Source organism: Fringilla coelebs (assembly GCF_963513975.1).
Source record: "Fringilla coelebs genome assembly, chromosome: 5".
Lineage (NCBI taxonomy): Eukaryota > Metazoa > Chordata > Aves > Passeriformes > Fringillidae > Fringilla > Fringilla coelebs.
In genome coordinates this window covers 38,912,824-38,936,239 of record NC_140033.1, presented here as the reverse complement: position 1 = coordinate 38,936,239, position 23,416 = coordinate 38,912,824, and the positions used below count along the sequence as shown (strand labels likewise).

The following is a 23,416-nucleotide window of genomic DNA, read 5'->3' as shown; positions in this document are numbered from 1 at the left end:
AACAGCATCAACATACTCAAGTCAGAAGTTTTTGTATATGGTTGGGAATTGAGCCAAGAGCACAAACTGAGTTATATTTCAAGTTAACTCTGCAGTACAAAGAAGCCTGGAGCCAGGAAGTATTTTGCTGACCAAAGCCAGAACAGGGAGCCCTGAAGACATGTGAAGTACTGCCTTACTTGTAGGACTGCATGATGGCATTAAATTACTAGAAATTATGCAGGATGGATATGCAGAGAGACTGTGCTAGTAGCTCAATAGAGTTATGAGTAAATCAGACATTTAAGAAAAAAGGGCTTTGTATTAAATCCTGAATCTTCTGTGCTTTCTCTTTTTCTAATTAAATCTTAGACCTAAACCCAAACATTAAAATATCATTATGGATTACATGTCTCTTATGGCTCTAAGCTTTCACAAAATTATTTGCTTTACATATGTTTACAAAATTATTTCCTTGCTGTTCTCTCCAAATAGCTCAAGAGACACCTTTCCAAGCCATACAATACTAGACAAATTCAAACTTGAATGACAGTTCTATCACAGTCTTGAAATTATTCTGTAGCTGCTGCACATGCAGTGTCTCCTTTCAATAAAGAAGAAATAAAGTGCAGTTGAAACTTAGCACCTAACTATTACAAGTGCAAAAGAAAAGACTATTCAGATAAAGCGAGGATCATCTTCTGATGTTTATGTAAGACAGGGAGGTCTTAAGCAAATCTCAAGAGTTCTTAGGGAATGTGATGGTATAAATGATAATGATCGAGTTCCATCTGTCTAATCTGCACTAAATCCACACAAATATGAAAACAAGCTTTTGTCACTACCACTAGAAAAAATGTCTGAGTAGACACTAGGAGCAGGTCTAATGAATAACAAGGTGGGGGATTTTTTGGTTTTGTTTTTTTCTACAGAGCCTCTTTCCAAGGCAGAGTCACTCTTTACCTTTTTAGGTAAAATGCACCCAGCAGGGGATGTACTACAGTTCATCATGTGAAACCTACTTATGCTGACAGAAACTAGAAATAAAATGGTTTTCCCACTGCAAGAGTATCTGCCCACGTAAATTACCATATCCAGCCTGTTCCAACTTAATATCAGTTTCTTTGTGATAACATGGAGTTGCCAAGCAACAGAAAAGACAGAGTCACAGCTCTGGGCAGTCAGTCAAAAGCTCATTGTCAGTCCCACTTCTCAGGACATTCTTTTTCTAGACTTCACTGCACTTTTTTTCCATATTTCTTCCCAGTCAAAAAAGCAAAGCACTGCTTTCCTTTTTCTGGTTTGGTGTTGGTTTTGGGTTTTTTTTAGCAGTGCTTGGGAATGCTAGAGTTTATTTTTGTTAGAAACTTTCTATTTCAATATCCTGTTAGAAATTTTCTGTCCCTTTTAACCAATAACAATTCTGTGTAGCGTGCTTATGTCGTCAAAACGCAGCCTGGGAGAAGACAATTTAATTGGCTGCATTCATTTCTTTGAAAGTTTCATTAAAATCGCTCTAAATGTTCCATGTAAAGACTCATTTTTTTTCTCAGTACCCTGATTTACCCATTACTTTTGGCTTATTCCCTACAAAATTGTAAACTGTGGTGGCCATAGAGGCATATAAGGACATCCTGGGAGTGGGCTAGAGATAGATTAGGCCTATCTTCCTTTTGCTTTAATGCTATTTTAGGTGTTTTCATATATAGCCACAAGAAGAAGTGCAAAGTGCTCTAAAAATACAGAAAAAAATATACAACAGTTTAAAAAGTATAATTTTCTTTCTCCTTCCTACATATTTTCAGAGAGATTCCTTAGCTCTGTTCAGATCTAATATTTCAGGGGATTTTATGGAAACTCAGAATTAGCTTGGTCATGGTTTATTGGTTCTGAGTTTCTTCTGAAGTAACTTAACATTTGAAACTATTACTTCAAGGGAGCTTGATCTAGGAGAAGTAAAACATCTTAGCCCAGATTTAGTGAGCATTTGGGCATAAATATATAAGGTATTTTGGGGAGCAGACAAATGCCTTGGCATCTAACTTGTTCTTGCTCTATTAGTTTCCTATGCCATTTTTCTATGGGCTTGATCTCCAGATAATCAGTGAAAATGCATTAATTATGCAAAACTCAATTTACATTAAGAAGCATCTCTTATTGAAAAGCTTCCTTTGTTTTGCTGCTGCACCTAATTTCTTCTGCACCTTGCCAGAATTATATATACAGTCCAAGTAACTTTATTTGATCCCTGGTTTTGCAACCAGTACTAATTTGTATCAGCAAATGTTCTTCCCCACAGCTATTAAAACAATGGAACAATGTTGCTTGGAGTCAACAGATGGCACTGAAACACACTGTCTCAGTTTGGGAAGAAATCCACATGAAAGTTGGGAAAAAATATTATGGGAAAGATAGTGGATTATCCTCTTACACGAGAGAGAACAGAGAGGAAAGGAGTTGTAATAGCACTTTTTTCCCAACCAATGTTATGTATTTTTATACAACTACTGAAAAAAAAGAACCAGAAAGCCCATTTAGGAATTAAGAACCTAAAAGCAAAATTTCTTATGCAAATGCACATTAATTTTCTTTTCATCTTTTACATGGCTACAGTTTATTTTCACTCAAAATATGGCAAAGAAGCCTGCAGTTCACATGTAAGATATGAGATATTTCTAGCTTTGAAGCACAGTTGAGTAGAAAAGGAGGAGAGCAACATGACTGAGTAGATTCACTGATGAAAATTCAAGAGAAGTGAGATTATTCCAGCTACTGACTTTTCCTCAAACAACTTCCAGATGTTTGCTAATGCATCCATGACAACTCTTTCCTATTTCTTTAAAAGCAACTTCTGAAAAGGATACATCTCAGGCAGAACAAACTCTCAAAAACTCCAAAAAGGTGCATGACAAGTATGTCTATGTGTATGTATGTGTATATACAAGCAACAGGAAAAACATATAATTATATAATACTTTCTTTATACATTGAGTTTTCTTCTAGTAGATTTTGCTACAATATAGAACTGTTGGATGTTCTGAAGGTTTGTCCACAATAAAATCCAAAATTTTTTTAATCTAATAATAATGTAAATACATTACAGTAAATATTTTACTATAACTTTTTAAAATAGAACCTTGTTTTAACTCCATGTTTCTTAATTTTGAAAACACTACAGAGAGATCACTGAAAAAGTTTTTTGTATTTTAAGAGAACTATATTAAAAGGTTTGAGAAAAAGTCATTAAAGCAGATTTCCTTTTGTTTCATTTACTTAACTTTGCCTGCTTGTGTACCAGATTTAGCTTTTGCACAGATCATATTACCGCAATCCCTTTCTAATTAAAAATGAGACCTTCTGAAGACTGAAGATTTGGAAACATTTGACTATTTGTTTCCAAGTGACACATTCTGTAGTATGAACTATTCTGAATTACAAATCAGCAGCACAGTTCATGGTGTTAGTCTAATATCTAAGCATGTGTTTACATGTACTTACATGAGACCTGTTAGTGTTGTTTTATTAATAAGTAAGTGCATGGTAAATGTTAATATTTTGTTATTGGTTGTAACGATAAAGTGCAAAAGGAAAATAAAGGACAAAAGCTCCAGCAAATGATTGCAGAAGCTAGAAAGCTGAAACTTGCACAAAGCTTTTATGTTTTTCAATATAAAAAAAAGTTGGGTGTTCATTTACACTGCTGAAGTTTACTTTTTATATATTCAGAAAAAACAAATCTCATATTCTGACCTTAATCAGAATAAATTGAATTCACAGTTTTCATATTTCACCAACACCCAGAGTCAGAGGCCATAAACAAAGCAGCACCTTCAGGTGACTGGCCCAAGCATCCCACCCCTCCAAACACAGAGAAGGGCTGGGTGCTACTGCTGCAAACACAGCTCTGAAAGAGCAGCACATCATTCAGGGCTTTGCTCATCCTTTTCTGTATCATCAACAGTCCAGGAAACTGAACCCACCAGAAGCTTTCAAACTCAGGCAGCCATTCTGTGAACTGACTTTTTAGGCAATCATAAGAGTAAAATATTCTGGACTCAGTATAGCCAAAGGGCTTTTGGATGATGAACACTACCCAAAATCAGAAATTCAAGGCGAAAGGTCACTAAATAGCAAAGTCCTCAGTAAGGGAATCCAGCTTCTGAATCACACTATGCACACACCACCTCAAAATTGCCATTCTCATGGTAAGAAAATTTTCCCCAAGCCTTTCCTGGAAGCCCTCCATGCTAATCTGCACAAATTGAAAGAAATCTTTCCTTTGTTGAAGAATAAAAGTGATTCATTCACTGCATAATTTAATGGTCTGAAGAATCAGGTAGTGGAGGCGGAAAGGCATGTAGAGGTAATTGAGTCTGAAATCATTGATCTGAAGAAAATGGAACCAGAGCATAAATCCATTGCCAGCTGTAATCAGATCTTTTGCTCACAGAAGGAATAGAACAAATAGAAAAACAGGTACAACTGAAGACAGGATGGAAATGGATGTCTCCCAGAGGGAGCTTGCTATTCACCCTCACAGGACTTCCAGAGACCCAGAAAAAAAGAGGACATCCAGAAAGGTTGCCTCTGAAATCATGGGACTAATGAAAAGCAAACTGTTGGTATTCTTTGCAACTAGAGCAGGGCAAAGTATTCAGAGTAAACAGCTTTTTCACTGAAATGTAGTGTCTTTCTGTCTTGGGCACAAATTTTTACACAACATATCATTATTTCTACATAGTTACTGCTCGTATAAATTATTTGACAAGTGTTTTAGGCGGAAATATTTCAGTACATCATTTACTCATGAAACTACACATGGAAATATGGCTTGAGGCTTAGATATGTTAAAGAATTAAAGGCACTCTGATTGAAACACCATGTACAGTTTTATTTCCTGAAAAAAAGAAAATTACTTTTAGAGTCTGGTGTCCAATTTTAAACATTTGTAATTTCAAATTCAACATTATTTACTTTCCCATTAAAATTTCCAGAATCTATTAAAAGAAACTATTTGTCTTAACTATAAATAGTCAGCTTGACAATATGGATTAATCATGAACCTGCATGAACTTTAATTCTCTATAGGGTGACTGACAGCAAGAAGAATGTATTTATTTTGCAAATAAGCTATGAAAGAGACCTTGTCAAATATTTTATTCTACAGCTTTGCCAATTTCATGGATCTACAGCGTGGCTACCTGGTACAAATTATGCTGAAAAGAGCTGCACAAAAAATTACAGATATTCAATAAGGGATCATAGGATAAATCCTATTTCTGACTCCTCAGATGTGTCAAATGAGTAATTGAAAAATTGTTGCTTTCTGTTGCTCCAGCTTATGCCCAGTCATAAACCTAAAGTTATTGGAAACCTAAGGTCAGTGCATATATTTCAGTGGGGATTTTGGGGTGTTGTTTAAAAGGCAGATGAGCATTGCAACAGAGCACCCTCTCATTTGAGAATATTCTGCTGGGTAGCTTATCCCTCTGAACTCCTGCTTGAAATCTGCCCCAAAGCAGAGAAAATATTTTTTTCTGTGCAATGCTAATAAATTTTTGGGGAATATTGTTTCTGAGAAAAAATTTTCTTCTGTTTCACAGAAGAGAACATGTCTGAGGGGCTCCAAGTGCGCTGACCCTACAAGCCTTAATAAAAATGCTGAGCTGCAGGACTGGAAACCACCACAGAAATGAAAAAGGCCAACACTTCTCAGAGAAAGACACTAATTTTATCATAAGAGCAGAAGTCTACGAAACAGGTAAGTGGAAGAAACAGATAGCAACTAGTAATAGGTTTGCCAGAAAAATAGTCCCATTTTTTGGAGGAAAGAATGCAGCATCATGAAATTAAAGAGTTGTTCAAACAGTAAAATAAGACAATAAGCAAGAAAATGGAAGAAAAAAGATATTTAAATATTTTCAAGTAAGAAACTGTTTGACTTTAATTTTATCATTCATATTTAGATTACCAAAATGAAGTGTTTACATGACTTACACTGATAAATGAGTTTGCAAAGATTTTGTTTTAGCCTTCAAAATAACTGATATTTTAAAATGTTAAAAAAATATTGATGTCTTCTCTGTGAATGTCATTCATCTATACAGGGACTTTACATCTCAGTGTATAATGTAACTCCTAATTCCTTTATAAAAGTGAATTTATCTTTTCATGAGACCTTACTGCCCTAATATTCTTAATTGCTGATCTAAATATTTTCTGTCATTTTCTGCCCAATAGACAAATCTGCTGAGCTAGTTATAAAGGGTTTTTTCATGCACTTACAGTCACCTTAAACAAAAAGGCCTGACAGGAGACAATGATGTTGAAAACAAGTAGGTTTCATAATTGGCTGAAAGCTTATACTTGATTTTTCTCCCACAGGAGCACAAGGGCTCCTTATTAAAAACATAATAAAGGTAAGGATGAGTTCTTTGTTTGGTACAGTGGAATATGATGACAAATTAAAGAGTTGTTCAAACAGATCAGATTTAGGAAGGCCAACAGCCAAATCAAACAGTGAGGGCTGGTAACATGGATGGGAACAGCACATTATCATGCCTCTGGGGATAAAGATTCAGATTATAACTCTTGCACTCAGTTCTATATCTAGGAAGAGCCCATATGCCAACAAACTGATTGTAGCAATAACTTTTCTTATTGCCCTGCTGCAACACCTTTAGGGTACTTCTGTTAGTAGAAAGAAAGCAGTCCGCTGCTTACAGGGAAAAGATTAAACAATAAAGGATAAAAGGAAAAGAACAAACTTATTACAATTTGGTATATACAATACTACACCCACTTTGGCTGCTTCGATTTCAGGAGTCTGGTGAGAATTTCATATTATCCATAAAAATCAACCTCTCAACAGCTCTGCAAACTAGCATTAAATCAATGGAATGTGTGTTAGCAGCTGTGAAATCTATGATCTGTGATACCTTACAGGCAGAAAACTTGAAGCACACAGCAAACACCCTGATGGCAGGGGGCTTGGACTAGAAGACCTTTAAACTCCCCTTCCAACCCAAATCATTCTATGATTCTGTGATTGGGCTAAAAAAAAAATTTGTTTGTAGAACAGGTAGCACAGTTAGGTGCTACTGCCTTGGGTTGCTGTGCCTGCCAAGATGTTAGGCACGGAACTTAAACTTTGCAGTTGTATATATACTTTTCCGCCTTTCATCTGGCTTCTCTAGTTGGATAACAGGCTAAAAGAGACAAGGCTCTCTTACATACCTTGTCAAGGTAGTAGCTCACATAGTAGCTCAAGGTAGACTCATATTACTTATATACTACTATTTAAAATGTCACAATATATGGGAAGAGGATTATACAGAGAGAGAGACATGGAAACCCCTGCTCTAGGAACAAAAAAGAATACTTCAAACAAGAGCACCCTCAACATGCTATCATGTCTGCATATATAATGCAGCTTAACCACATCAGGATGTGGTACAAGTGTAGTGTAACTGTGTATATACAAATAAAAGCAAATATGATTATCACTCAGGCTGCCACTATGAAGATGTCCATTACATGTGATTCATTTCTTTTCCTTAAACAAAATTCCATTCCTGCATAATAGTAGCCAATTTAGTGTCTAACTTCATGTTAATGCAGTTACAGGGGTTTTTTTCTGTTCATTGGTTTGCATTTGCTCGTTGTTGAATTTCCTCTTTTATTTTATTATGCAGTGTTTTCTGCCATAAGATCTCCTGGAGCTTTTGTTTCATCTGTTCAGACTGAATTTTTATCATCAGAATACTCTATCTCAATCCTCACATCACCTTTTCAAAACTGTTTCTGCTGCTGAGTGCAGGTCTCACAGCATGGATCCCTGAGGGATTTCACCAGGATTTCTCCCTTCTAAAAAAAAAATAGCCACTTATTCTTGTGTTTTAACCTCTGACTTGTAATTAGTTCAGCAGAGGGAAAGAAAGATGATGAAGGGACTGGAGCATATCTCTTACAAGGAAAGGATGAGGAAGCTGGGCCTGTTCAGCTTCCAGAAGAGAGGACTAAGAAGGAATGTCATCAAAGTTTATAAAAGTCTAAGGAAGGGTGCCAAGAGGATGGAACCAGGCTCTTCTCAGCCAAGGAACAGGGCAAGAGGCAATGGGCAGAGAGAGATGCCCAGCAAGTTCTGCTTAATAGAAGGAAGAACAACTTTACTGTGCAGGTGGCTGAGCACTGGAACAGATTGCCCAGGGAGGGTGTGGAGATATTGAAGAACTGTCTGCACACAATCCTGTTCCACCTGGTCTAGGATGATTCTGCCTGAGCAGAGAGATTGGACCAAATGACCCATTGTGGTCCCCTGCAACCTGACACATTCTGTGATTTTGTGAATTTGTGTCTCAAAGAATATTCATTCTCATCCTATATGAGAGTAGTTTCAAAAAATATTTCTTGAAATCTTTCTCCAAAAGGTCTTTGAGCTAAAATACACACATATTAACTTGATTATCCTTATCCATATATTACCTTCACAGAATAACTCAGAAGACTCATCATGCATGAATTTCTTCTATTAAAACAAAAAAAAAAGGGGTGGTTCAACACTCTTCTGATTGCAATTTCTCTTAATTAAAATTTCTATTAAGTTCCTTCATATACAGATCAGACATATTGCTCTGTTCCTGTAAAATTCAGCCATTAATTCCTTTTAAAATATTTGGTTATCCTGCCATCTTCTATTCCTCTGATTCCAGGGTTGCATATCACATAGTTCATCAGTTGCAAAACTCTGGAGCATCTGCCATAAAATCCCATCCTTTGTTTCTTTTTCTTTTTTTTTTCCCCTTAAAAATTCTCTAAATGTTTCCCAGTCAAAAATCAGCCCACAGATACATCTTCCATTCCAGACACAATTGTGCGGTGCCTAATATGTACTAAAGAATTCTTAAATATAGGCCATGAAAGCTTTCCACATGCTAAATAAAGAAAAATTGTGGACAAATTAGACTATACTTTCTCACATTAGCTGAGTTTGGGAAAAAAATTAAGCTTAAAAAGATGAAAAAAACTCTGAGAAGTCTGAAAAGCAGATCTGTGTAGGCAGCATTTTCATCATTTGTGTCATGTTCACCTGAAGAATGGCCCATTGGCAGTGTGCCACCTTAATGATCTGGCTGCCAACTTTATTCTTGGATGCCAAATGCTCCCCATGGTTTGTTTCTAGATAGGTTCTTTCTTACACAGTAGAGTGACACGTGATATTTGATTGTAAAAGCCAAACGTTCCAGTGTCACACTAGAGTTTGAAAAAGGAGCACAGATTTGTCTTACAAACATCTTTGAATGAATGGCACAAGTATTAAGAAATTATAACCTACCTTTCCATATCATCATACAGGCAAGATGATTTTACAGGTAAGGTAACCCCTATTTTTTGCATCTTAAAGGCGGAAGGCTTGTACAAAAGTTCATGTATCTCTAAGAGTAAGAGTTCTTTGATCATATATGATACATGACAGGAATTTGCTGTGAGGTATTATTCTTTTTCAAATCTCTTTTTTCTTTTTAAACAACAAAAAATCTGGAACCAATGTATTTTATTTCACAGCTGTGAATACTCTACTAAAACACACTTGAAATAAACTATTTGCAGTAGTCTTTATTGAGAAATTATGCATTATTCTTAAGCTTAGATAGTCAGGAAAATAAGTATCCTTGCAAACATATTACTGTAACTGAGAACACAGACAATCCTAAAATAGCAACAATTATAATAAACAATAGTGGTTTTAGTAATAGAATATATTTTTAAATGTCAGTAATGGTATTTTTAAACAAAAAGCTAGCAATGTACTCTATATGTGTGCTATGAGGAACATAAGCATATAGCTGCCAGACAATCTCAATGAATGATTTCACTGTTGAATTATGAAATCATTGTGTTTGATATTATTATACACATACAATCCATATCTGATGCAGATCAAGTTCAAGAAGAATTCCAAGCAGCCTGAGCTCATCACTAACCCTAGGCCAAGCAGGGTTTATAGATAACTATTAAATAAATTTATGGATTATACCTAGTTTTTACAGTTTCTATGGTGTTATTCTTTGCTCATTGTGACAAAAGCATGGTTAAGGTAGAACAGAAAACATTGATTTTTCTTTTTCTCTAAACCATAGAGATATGCAAGAACACACCCACATACCATTTTCAAACAGGTGATTACAAAATGTCATGTACAGTTCTTCTTTCACATCTGTTCTACAACCGTTTTCTTAATGTTTGTTTCTATAGATCAACTCCTGATGCTCAAAACACTTGTTTTCTTGAGGACACAAGAAAACATATGACCAATCCTCTTACCTTTAGCAGGTAAGTTTGGCAGTCACTGACATAATCATACTCCAGCCCATCAAAGGTGTAATAATGTCGGTCTCCATAAATGGTGCACACAGCAGGGCAGGGGTAACTGGTGCAGTTGAAGACACCTCTCCGACAAACACTGCAAGGAAAACCAACAATCAGCATCTCCTCATAATGGCAGTCTTCTGCTGTATATTTTCAAGAAAATGCTTTCTTGTGTTCCTTATTTCAAATCACACCGAAATTCAGGAATGGAATAAAATTCTCACACCTTGAACCAGAGAGCTATACTGTAAATTGCTTCTGAAGATACTGATGATGCCCTGGCAAGTGTTAAACATTTTGCCATTAGCCCATCTGGACAATAAAAATGCATTAAAAATAAATGCAAAATCTCAAACTATGCAGGGCTTATGCAAATATTTCCATCACTGCCTCCAGTGTAGATAAGGCACAACACCACAACGTACTTATAAGATATCAGTAGTCTATTTTTTCTAAATTTTGATAAAGGTCTGCAAATTTTCAAAGGAAAATACCTCCAGTTGCTGCCTGTAAGATTTCAGGATATCAGACAAATATGGAATGAGTTTAAGAAATTAATGCTGATATTTTGCAAGATTACTTTTCCTGTCAGCTACATTCAGTGGCTTATACAAATTTATATGAAAGTAGTACTAGCATTCTCTATTTTTGCTTGTGTACATGTAAATCCTCAGTTGATTTGCCAATGTGGTTTTTAACTGATTAAAACTGCCATGCCAATTTTTTTTTCATTATTAAATATACACTTAACTGATTATAGATATTTTGGCTAGAAAAGTAGCATCTCTCTCTTTTTCTCCTTGGTTGTCTTTCATTATATTCTATTCTGCAAAATGCCATGTCTTCATTTCAGAGACTAACAAATATGTGCAGAATCAAGCATTTGCTCTTGACTCCTTTTTAACTTTGATATCTTCAGCTTCCTTTTCAGATCTGAAAAGGCACTGACCCCAAAGTCTTCCTACTTATCCAAGCCTATCACTAAGCCTAATAAAAAATATGTCCTCTAACTATCTATAAACAAACATATATATTTTTGATTTTCAAAGTACGGAACACATTTTCTGTATCAGTTTCACTTTAGGTCTAGATCCAGATGATTTGAAAGTATGCAGAATGAACTCACCAGGTGTAACATGGAGTAGCTATCACTTCTCCTGACAGAAATTCTCTGTCTTTCCACGTGCATGGGCAACTGTCAGGAATATAACATTTCCCTCTGTGCTCAGCCATCCTTCAAAATAAAAAAAATATTAAGATGAAAGAGTAAATCCAAAAGATCAGTGTAACTGAATGTGTAGTGTATTGTTGAAAGAGCAACCCATCTTCCAACCAGCTAAGGAAAATTGTTTCATCAGCAAAAGCTGTCCAAATCAAATGATCTCCACTGTGCACAACTGGAGACCTGGCCAAGCCCACAGCTGCAGCTCTCTCTCTGTCTAGAAAGGGGTATGTTGGTGTGGGCTGCAGCTCTCATGCAGGAGTGTCAGTAGTACAGGTATTCCTCTCTGAAAACTCTGGAGCATCTGGCTACCATGTGAGCTGCTGAGGCTGTGGCCAGACTGCCCTTCCATCTCTGCTGCTCTCTTGTCCTGCTGTGCCAGGAAAGCAACTGGACTGGAGTGCTCCTGCACCACTGCCCAGACAGCGCCTGTCCTCTTCTGAGTACACAACGGTGAGTTGGCCTATGGCACCTGCTGCCCAGTTTATGAAGAGCAATGGTGGAGGTTGCTTGCCTACACAAGGGAAGCTGAAACAACTAACCAGGTTAAGACAAAACAGTAATTTAATGCAAAAAGCATCAAATCTAATTAGATCAATAAGCAACCCAGATATATGGTCATCCACACGTTTGCTATCTCACTTCCACCAATTTAGCAATTTTAACTTTCTTAACAAAAATATTATTGACACTCCTAGTCCTGTTTAGGAGAGCAATTCCTGGAGTTGTCATGCAACTCAGGTACAAGCTCAAAGTACAATCTAGAGGTTGTTTCACTGGAAGTTGAAAGGAATATGCAGGGGTTTTTTCTTCACATCATTACTAGTTCATTAAACAGTAATCGGCTCTAAGTAAAAGAGTTAAGTGTTCAGAAAATTTCTCAAGGATAGGAAATCACCAGAACAGACAGCTTGGGAAGGTACTTAGTCTCTGTCAATAGAAGCTAAATGTTTCCCAAGAACAACATCGGTGTTGCTGGCGCTGCCTAAAGGCAGGAGATTAATGTAGCCCCATGGAGTCCCTTTCCACACTACTCTGTGCTTCTGCAACTCAATTTAGTCCCATATCTCCAGCTCAGTGTAAGGGTGACTTTCAGTCTATCTTTGATTATCTTTGAATTTACTGTCATCCTCACCTCATTTCCTCATGAAAATCTGGGCTGTTACATTATTCAACTTCTAAAGTATATCAGAGATTTCCAGTGTTTCCAAGTCTTTAACTGCCGACTAAAAGAATGACAAACTGTTGCGCAAGAGTTTTAACAATAGAACATGTAAACCATTTATACTTTAGGAAGACCATTCATTTGCATACTAGAGTCCATCATTTCATGGTTTTCCAAAGGAAAGGGTTTCAATACCATGCACAAACTGTTTTACTTTAGAAGCACCATAAATACCCAGAGTGCTAGAATAAGGTGCCAGTCTCCAGAAGAATTCAGGATTCCACCCCAGAAGCTTAGGTCATTCAGTCAAACTATGGGTAGTAGTAGAAATAAGGTGGAAAAGGAGAAGAAAGGCAACTTAAGAGAATTAAAAAAACAACACTACACTAAAATGCCTCACAACAAGTTTTTAATGACTTGTCCACTTAGAATTAATAGCAGGAGATATATGTTTGACATTTTCTTGCATAAAAAAGAGACCTTTTGAAACTAATTTTTAAGAAAATATGGCTGGCTCCTTCCTAGTTAAAGCCATACTCGCTTTTTGGAACCATGAGGCTGAAAGTCATAATTAAGTGCAATTTGACAACAAGGACATTACTAAATGCACTAAGTGTTATGCACTTAGTTTTAAACCTCATAGCTTATTCTCTTATGTAATAAAAATAATTCACGTGTTTCACTCTATTATGCGACAGAAACTTAGGATTTTGCTTGTCTGTACTCCTGTTATATTTCAGAAAATGAACAAGTAATACTCAATTTGTAATGATATGACTGTGAAAGCAAGGCTTTAGTTTTTTAAAACTTTTATTTTAGTTTCTTCAAATTTTCAAATGAACTTTCAAGTCAATATTGCTAGTTTAATTTCATGTAAATATCACAGTGATGTTTCAGTTTGTTACCAGTTTACTACTTTTACAGATTATTGCACTTTTTGTGCTAAAAATAATTGTTTATTCCCATAACACTAATGGTCCTGAAAGCTAAATTCTCAGTTGAGGCAGAGGTTTTAGAGGACTACAGAATACCAGGCAAGAGCTAGTGAAATCTTAAATAGCTCTGCCTGAAATCTCTACCTTCACCAGTGGTTAGTCATCTATGAACATGACAAGGTGCTGGAAGGGGAATGGTGACAGTGTCATTTATACTCTGATATCTGCACAACTGATACACTGTCAGATGACCACTGGCTATACACACAGTGAAACAAAAAGGAAAGTTGAGAAAAAAAAGGGAGCACTCCCCCTGAGATGAGCAGCAATTACAGTGACTTGCACAGTATATTCGACTCCTTAATCTGAAAATGCACACAGGAGGTGTCAGGGGAGAAAATAGAAACAAATGGAAGAAGTAGTGATTGATCCTGACACAAATAGAAGTTATCAGATTTTTTGCTTGGATTTGACCCCTCCCAAGCTCAGCAGACAGTTTCTGGGCACCATATCCAAACACACAAGCTGAGAAAACAAAAAAAGGACAGAGGGAGCAAAGGGAAATACGGCAGAAACCAATCCATACACCTGCCCTCCCTCCCCCAGGCTGGGCACCAGCAATGTAAGCCTGAGTAGAAATTTAGGTGAGACTAAGACTTAGGCAGCAATAAGCAGGAGCACAAATGGTTTCCATCAAAATATTTTGTCATGTTTGCTTTTGCATTCAAATAAACTACACTGTGTAAGTGGTGGAAGTCATCTCCTGTCCAGATAGTACCAAAAACCAGCCAATTGGAATGGTAACAAGCTGGATATCTGATGGCCTTTTAGCTGTTACTGTGCATCTGTGACAATTTATAGAACAATAGTTTCAAAATTAGAAGTGTGATACCACTGGAATTTAACAGGCAAAAAAATTTTTGCAGAGTTGAACTGTGGAAAATATGCATTTGGCTTGTGCTTCAGGTTGTTCCATCAAAGCTTACCCAGGGGGGCAAATGCAGCCACTTGCACAAGGTGGTGAGGGGACACAGGAGAAGTTCATGGCAAGGTTTGCACAAGAGATCCCACAATTCACACCTGCTGCTGGTAACCCAGGCACAGGAGATCTGCAGTCATAGTAGATTTTTCCTTCAGGGCATATGTGAACTTCAAATGAAAAATGAAGGTTAAATAAACCAACTGCTCTTTTACACTGAAGGTTTTCTATTTGTTTTTGTTCACAATCTGTTTGTTGGGATACAAAGGCAGGTTACATTACAGTTCATATAAGAATGCAATTGGAATAACAGTTTATGACATAATCTATATTACAGACACATAAAATTCATATGGCTGCTAATGTAAAAACCCAATAATATTAAGCATCTGGATATATGTGTCCTGGATCTCCCACATAGTCCATTCTTAATGACAGACCTGTTACACCTTAGGCAGAAAAAACCCTTAGAAGTGCAATAATTTTCAAGGTACTTCTAAATCCATTAGAAATGCATTAAAAATTTACTTTCTAGAAATCAAGATCTTAAAGCTTCCTAAACATGGACAGTGAGCCTAATTATAGGCATTCCCATGAGAACACATTCACCTAGACATCACATGCAATTATTTATTTCTTTTAATTTCCCAAGTGACTGAGTAGTACAATTTGCACTACAAAAACAGAGCGAAAAACCCCAAAGACTATTTGTGCTCCTAACCACCTATTTTAAATATTTTGTGATATAAAGTATCTCATCATTTAAATACATATGAGGAGAAAAACAAATTACTATTCAATAGCAAATTCTCTATTTGTGCAACTTTTACATGGGATAAGACTGTAAATTACCTATGTTTTCTGTAGTGGCTTCAATACATTTCACTGTTCCATTCAAACATTGACTAGAAAAGAAAAGGAAACCCATGTTTATTCAAGGGAAAAATACTTTGTAGCCACCATGTTTAAAAAGATTATACAATTCAACCTGATTTAAACAACAGAAATTAGGAGGAGAAAGAGGATTAAAATTCAAAAGCTTGAGTTCTGCTCAACATTTTCCTGGTAGTTTCTAATTCCTGGTCTGTAGAGAGGGCCTAAATTCATAGTTTATGTACTAGGTAATTTCCTAACTTCCACTGAAATAAAAAAAAAGCTGAGTATGTCAACTCCTGTGAGAACAGAGGGCCAGATGATTTAGGATGCAGGCAGTATAACACAAAACCTTATCCACCATAGCTTACAGAATTTTCCAGGTATTTTGTTAAAATGATCAGGTACATAATCCAATTTATACCAGGCTCTCTTTTACTAAGTATGCAAAAAAAAAGAAAAAATCTTGATGCAATAAACTTTCAACCTACATGAGAAAAATTCTCAAACCACTTAAAAATGCGTCCAAACTATGATACAAGAAAGATAAAACTCTTGCACTCAAACCTACCAGGAGCCTGTTGGCGTAGAAAGGATTTCTCCAGGCTGGAGGGCTTTGCCTTTGTAATGACAATGACAGTCAGATCTGTTGAAAGAATATTCATGTATTTAGGTAGAAAAAGCAAGATGAAATAGGATTTAAGGGCCCTCTATTTATCAAGCTGTTATGATATGCAGGTCTCATCATAACATTAACTTAATTCATTAACTCAATCCTTATATGTACAATACTCTTTGAAAGACAAAAACTTAGAGATGACGCTTAGACTGTATTGAAGTCAGTGGTAAAACTCATATCATCTCCAACAAAGCCAGGATTTTCCTCAGTCTCTGTACTTTTTATTTGCTGTCTCTATGCATTATTCTAATAGAAATGAATTTTTCTTATCAGTTATGGGAGTAGAATGAAAACATGCAGTTCCCATTCAAAGTATTGTTAAAATCATGTGGTAGAGCAATTATCATAGCAAAATCCATTAACTCTGTGATAAGAGCCAGACAGGTTAGAAGTAGCAACAAAATGACCTAGAAACCATGGAAAAATATGTGAATAAGAAGTTAGTTCACACTCTTGAATAGTTTAATACAGTCTTTATCCCTACAGTATGAACTTCACTGATCTTTCCAAAATATATGTTGCAATGAACCGAAATAATTCTATAACTATCCATGGTGGTAAGCTGTAAAATTTTGGGTATGCAATATACAAAAACTGTTGCCTCTCACTGACCATTTCCTCCCTTTTAACTGAGGACGTTTGCATTGTGAGACAGAAAAAAGAAACTTCTAGCCACTCTTCCCATACTATCCCATTCTTTATGGATTGTTGCTCTATAGATTCCTTCTTGCTCTTTTCAAGTGCTAAAAACACGGTTTTCATATGAAAATGCTATCCGATGAATTAAGAAAGTTTCACTACCCTTCTCTAAAGCAGTTTGACACATCTGCTCTAAAGTGAAGCAGATGTACATACACACAGTAACAGATGAGGCCTCATTATTGATTAGTAAAACAGAATATTAAATCTTCACATGTTGTTTGCTATCTTCTCTAGGTAGTCTGCATCTTGAGGGAAACAGCAGAAAAGCTACTTTAAATCTTGCTGGAAAGAGGAAAATGTGCCCATACATATATTCTATTCTTTTATTACTTACATTGATACACAAAAGTTGACCGACTCTTCAAAATACTTCCCATCAGGACAATTACATCCTTCTGCACAGTCATCAGCACAGACATTTGCCATAGAAAGTGAAGCACAGGAATGTTTACAAAAAGAAGAGCACTGATGATAAAGCATACCACTGTGACACATCACAGCTGGAGGAAAAAGAGGGAGAAAAAAGGGAGAACAGCATACTCTTAAAATGTGAAAAATGGAAAACAAAGTAGTGTATCATGGAAGTTCAAAAAAATCAAAGCAAAGTGGTCTCCTGTTGCACTGGGCTTAGTTGAAAAGCACGAGGAAAACATGCCTTTGTACCAATTTTTAAAGTTAGAAATATTTAGATTAAGGTGGGTTTTTGTTAAAATAATTCTTTGACTGGAATAATCTGTTTTGTAAACAGAAGCTTTCTGTTCTTTCTATATATCAAATAGGGCATCTATCTAGTAATTCAGGCTTCCAAGAGGTGAATGGTCTAGCTAAGGCTGAGGCATTGCTATATGGCTTAGAAACAGAAATACAGCAGTTGGACTTCAATAACCCTCGTGGGTCCCTTCCAGTTCACTATACTCTAGGATTCTGTGAAATGCTTTGTTTTAAATTATTACTGTATCACACATCCTGCCCTGCCCAATCTAGGGAGACCCTGCCAGCCCAGCTTGCCTTCCTTTAGGGAAAGGCTCCACTCCTGCCACTCCCTGACTCCTTTATCCTAATGGGGGCTTCCATATGACTTAGGGCTTCAAAGTAAGAATTCCGTTTCTCTCTGTAACCAATAGAAAGGGCAGACATCCCTATGAGGCAGCTCAGGGCACCAACTCAGGTGCCTAATGTAAAGGTTGCTACCATTCTCCCCTAGTACATCATTACACCATGGCACAACTCTAGTTTCCAGGAAAAAGAAGCCAACCCTTATATTTTGTGGAGTGACTGAAATTCGTAGAGTTTTACAAATTTCTAAAAGATATTCCATTATGGAAATGTTACTCACAGCAGTAAGAAACATGAGATCTGAAGTCAATGACAACGCCATGCTTGCCACAGACGTAAGCATAGTGAGCCAAAGCGTTGCACAGGCAGCTGCTTCCACATTTGCACGCGTCGAAGCGGCAGAGCTGGTAATACAGCCCTGGACTGATGTAGGCATGGCAGGGAGCAAACACGTCTTGGTTGATGATATCACAGTGAGATGCATACCCAGCTAAGAGGAGGTGACATTGTTTTAGCCAGGTCCATTTTAATATAACAGTTAGTCAAATGAATAGCACACAATATTTAAACCAAATATAGCCAGATGTGCAATAAACACTTGCATACGATCTCTTTCTGTAAAATTCTACAGTTTAAAATTGATATTACAAGCAACTCCCTCAACAGCAAACTCCACTTAAGATAAAAATAACTGTACTAAAACTAAATACTAAGTTATGCCTTCCTCTTATAACACAGGAAATTTAAATGCCAAAATAATATATTTCAAAAGAATAGTTAAAAAGTCCCCCAAAGCTTGGAATATGGTTTTCCTACTTGACATTCATTTAGCTTTAACATCAACAATGGCCGTGTACTTCCTGGCATGTGGTCTCAGGAAGTATTACAAAGCAGAGCTTGAGGGCAGGCAAATCCCAAACTGGCCATACACCTTCTAGCAGCAAGAAAACCTCCTTCAGCCCTCCGGCCACTGAAGCAGACTACCACCACAAGTGGTGGAATAGGTAAGGAACTCTGTTATCTGGGTGATATTTAAGCCACTTCTGCTGCTAAAAAAATGCACCTCTCCTTCAACTTCCATGTTCATTTCCACATACACTCATTGACAGAAGAATTCCATATTTTTCGGACTCTCAGTAAACTAGATTCAAGGACTGAACTTAACTCAGTTGAAAATTAACCTGACAAAATAAGTAACCAAAAAAACAATCTTTTTTTCTTTTTTTTTCTTTCTTTTTTTTTTTTTTTTTGGTTAATCAGGTTGCTATCATCTCAGACCTGGAAAAGACGCCTGTGCTTGTAGCGTGGTGTGGATCACTTCACTCTCCTCTGCTTTTTCGCAGTAATTATTAGACAATCATAGTGAAATTCAGGCTGAAAAGGACCCTCAGAAAGTCATGCAGTCCACCCTCCTGCTCTAAGCAGCTCAAATTTATGTCAAACTCTACCTTCACTGAGCTAGCACAGAACTGAGGGGGAGGCATGAAGGCTCTGAGCTGATCTGACTGAGAGACCTGGCTGTCTTGAGAAGACAGACAACAAGGAGGATATAAAAACTCCTAGAATTACCCACATTTTTAGAGATTTATTGTTATTCTAGCCTTGCTTCAACAGGCTTTAAATATGGATAAATTCCACATCCCTAGTGAGATCTGATGTCTGAAATATTAAAAATATTAGACTACATTCTGTCAGAATTGGCAACTATAGTCCACCCATTGTTCTCATTAATTGAAAAGAACAGCAATGCAAAAAGGAGACAGAGAAAGTTCAACACAAACCATAGGCATGCCAACCAGCCAAAACTAAATCTTTGCCCAGGAATTTGAACAAATTCAAGGCTCTCAGATTGTCTGCAACAGTTTTTGTCAGAGAACATAGATGGAGGATAAAGAAATTTTTAATGCAATAAGCCTGGAGAAGCCAGAGACAGGACTTTTATTCCCAACAGTGTCTCCTGTACTTTCTTTAACAATCATGCATCAATCTTTCAACTGGCGGAATTTACAGGACCATAGATAGTGAAAAACCTGCATGTATAGTAGCAGAATTTAGTGCTCATAGCTAGCACACCCAGCACTAAATGGCCAACTAGCTTTTATTTATCAAGTACTTACTTCAGTTTACATAAAAAATGTATGGGAAAATGGTCATTGTCGATGCAAAAAAAAAAAAAAAAGTGCACATCTAAACCTGAAACTGAAATACATGTATGTGCAACTTTTTCACAGAAAAAAGAAAAACTGTTCCATAATAAGATATACATCTAAGTCCAGACTCCCCTGTGAAAATATACCATTTTGCTGATTCACGTTGCAGGGATCAACCACAGGAATATTGATAGGTATGGAGCAAGCTGAGGAAACCTTCCATGCATTGGCATGAAGTTGTGGGGTCCCTTCTATCATCCCTGCTGGAGATCTGAAAAGGAAAATATCAACACTGCAAGCATCCTGCTGACCTTAGGGTGTACCTGGGTGAGGATGCAAGTTCATTAAAAAGGCTTAGATGCATAGTCACATTGAACAGTCAACGTGCCAAAAGAATTTCCATCTCTGAGGTATAAAAGAAGAGAGGGCATATGAAACTTTTTTCTCAATATTTTATTCCTGTGAAAATGTTCCTACATTCCGAGTCTGCTGCACAGACAAGTTTTGTGACATTATATCTTGAGGAACTTTGGAGGAAATAAGGTTAAAAAGTAAGGAAAATGTGCCCTTCTAATTAAAATATTCCTGGTTCAGAATTACATTTTTTTACATTAAAATTTGATGTGGGGAGGAAAATCAAGCAGTAGTAAGTGTCAGCCATGTGAGGATGATACAAGTATTATCACCCACTCTTTTTTTCAGTGCTTATATATTTGCCCTGAAGATAAGGGAGCAACAAAAAAAGGAAAAGTGCATTCAAATAATATCATCATCCAGAAACTTCTACAAATAATATGGTAGCTTTCTATATCTACTTAACAAAAAGTCTTAAAATGCATAATTTTTTGACTTTCATATTTATAAAAGTGACTACCATTTTAATTAAGACAATTTATATTGGTTAGTTCAATAAGGTTTGAGCATGTTAATGAAATTAAATCAGATTATTATGTTCAACAAAACTTTTCATTTGTTATTAAACACAACATAAATGCACAACATGAAACTTACAGAAAATCATCTCTTAAATTTCCATTGTAAGTTCCACATAGTCCTAATGTTCTTCTCTTCCATCTGACATCAACTTGAACATAGATCCTCTCTCCATCTTTAGCAAACAGTATCTTCAAACCAAAACTAGTTTTCAGTTGAACAAAGAAAGAAGATACATTCTGAATTTCAATAGCCCCTGAACATAGCAAAAGAAGAAGAAAAACAAAGTCACTGAAACCCAACTTCCAGGTTGTACCGGTTTACCCACTAAGCAAAAAAAATTTTGAAAACTCAAGACATAAAATGAAAAACTATGCACAACCTCACCATCAGCCAAATATCCTCACCCATTCTCTTTCTGAGCTTATTTCCAGTAACAACACAAATCAGGAATTCCACTTACTTGTTGACATTTTAAAAATGTCACACCTTTCTGTACCTGTGAGTTATCTGGAAACCATGCTTGCACCTCTCTTTGTTTGGCTGTTGTTTTTTTTTATTTTAGAAGAAAGCAATGCAACTGCAAGCCTCTGGCAATGAGAAGGCAAGACAAGAAACCCCTTGTTTCTTAGTCTCCAGTGATATCACAAGAGTAAGTAACAGATGTCTGTAAAGTGTATTGAATCTTTAGATGGCAGGTTCTCTCTTACCACTATTGACATGACATCAGTATAGCTCCTTCCTTGGACTGTATGTGAACTGAGCCCCTATCAAATTCCCAGCTTTCCTTCTCAGCAAATCCATTATGTGAGGAAATGGAAATTTCACAGTCACAGCATTCATTTGCTACACATTGTTTGGCTACTTGCAGCTGAAGGCCTAAAGTAGATCTACCTTCATAAGCAGCCTCTACACATGCACACAGACTCAGGTGCAAAAACCAAGAGAGGAAAATAAAATCCTTAAAGATGTCCTTAGGGGATCAGACTTACTAGATACACACAATTATCAAAAATGTGACACCAAAATACTTTTCATAGATTATATTTGTTGCAGACTGTGGAAAGAGACAAGAAAGTGAATAGGGACTAATTCAAAAGAAATAAAATGAAGTTACCAATCAAATTATGAAGCAGAACTGGCAACATAGAGCATAACTGAGCGATGAAGCTCATTGTCATAGGAAACTGTGAATGCCAAAAGCAGTACTGTGAGTAGACAAATTCAATGAAAAAAAAGACATAATTGCAATCACCATCACAGGACTCCTTAAAATCTGTTTTGCTGAATGCTGGGTAAGAACTTTATTCTCACTTTACTCTTTTAGAAAGAGACTAAAATTTCAGTAACTGGTCACTGTAAATTTCAAAATTTAGCAATATCATTTCTACCTTCAGTGCTTAATTTTATAACATGCTTTTAAGCTTAGTTTATTTTACTAGCCTTTCCAAAACTGTGAAGTAACCTGTCTGAAATCACAACATAAGTTAGCAGTAAAATCAATATAATTGATCCCATGGAGCACATGGATTCTATTCCATTCTATTTAGTCTAAAAAGCTTTAAACAAGCTAGACCTTAGCATCAAGGTCTCTTCACTTCCTTTCTTTTTCTTACCTCTCTCCCCCTAAACACAAACAAAATGAGTGGAATTTCTAGGTACTCTGTAAGATAAGAAATGCAAAGAAATGAGAGCATAACGAAGGGCTGTTTTACAGATGATAAAAGTAAATTTCTATAATTATTACTAATGTTCTAAGAAACAAGTGATTGTATGCTTTTATAAGTCATGTTTAAAGAAATTCCTTCTTTTAAAGAATTTCCTTTTTCTTATTATCAAAAAGTTTTGGAGCATATAAGAGACAGAATGTGAACTGTGGTAATATTCTTCTTCACGCACTTCTTACCATTGAGGTTAAAAACTTGGTTAGGGACAGTCTGGATTTGACCATATCTTGTGAGAGTTACTTGTTTCCTGACGTCATCTTCAAGAACCAGTGTTATAGACTCAATGCAAGCATGGTCAAAGTTCTAAGTAGAAACAAGTTTCACCATCAGAAACAGGCAATGACATTAAAATTACCATGGAAAACAGAACCAAACAAGCAGGGTGGGGGAAAAAAGCATACAGAAAGAACTATCATCAGGTAAATCAGTTGTAAAATATTGATCAAAGCATTAAACAAGGCACTCAAAATTGTATGTACAACATCATATAACATTGCTTCTGCACAATCTTCATATGCTAGGAGAATGCATTTTAGCTATTATGGCAGTACTATATTATTATAGTAAGTGGACAGAGGTCCCCAGGTACTGATACTGGGTTGAAAATTCTATATTTGCATGGCCACCTTGGGTACTGCTCATTGATGG

General features: G+C 36.4%; 1 protein-coding gene across 1 annotated transcript in view; it reads right to left on the bottom strand.

The window, feature by feature from the left end:
• The window catches only part of OTOGL (otogelin like), a gene marked incomplete at its 3' end in the record, with an annotated part of 88,768 nt that overhangs the window by 43,867 nt on the left and 21,485 nt on the right, over nucleotides 1-23,416 (bottom strand). Inside the window, exons 16-25 of the mRNA XM_084205440.1 lie at nucleotides 22,948-23,071; nucleotides 21,120-21,297; nucleotides 20,255-20,379; nucleotides 18,239-18,448; nucleotides 17,237-17,402; nucleotides 16,093-16,167; nucleotides 15,501-15,553; nucleotides 14,656-14,818; nucleotides 11,474-11,581; nucleotides 10,303-10,441 (exon numbers count right to left, since the gene is read on the bottom strand). Of these exons, the coding sequence (XP_084061566.1) occupies nucleotides 10,303-10,441; nucleotides 11,474-11,581; nucleotides 14,656-14,818; nucleotides 15,501-15,553; nucleotides 16,093-16,167; nucleotides 17,237-17,402; nucleotides 18,239-18,448; nucleotides 20,255-20,379; nucleotides 21,120-21,297; nucleotides 22,948-23,071 (1,341 nt within the window). The remainder of the gene's footprint in view (nucleotides 1-10,302; nucleotides 10,442-11,473; nucleotides 11,582-14,655; nucleotides 14,819-15,500; nucleotides 15,554-16,092; nucleotides 16,168-17,236; nucleotides 17,403-18,238; nucleotides 18,449-20,254; nucleotides 20,380-21,119; nucleotides 21,298-22,947; nucleotides 23,072-23,416) is intronic.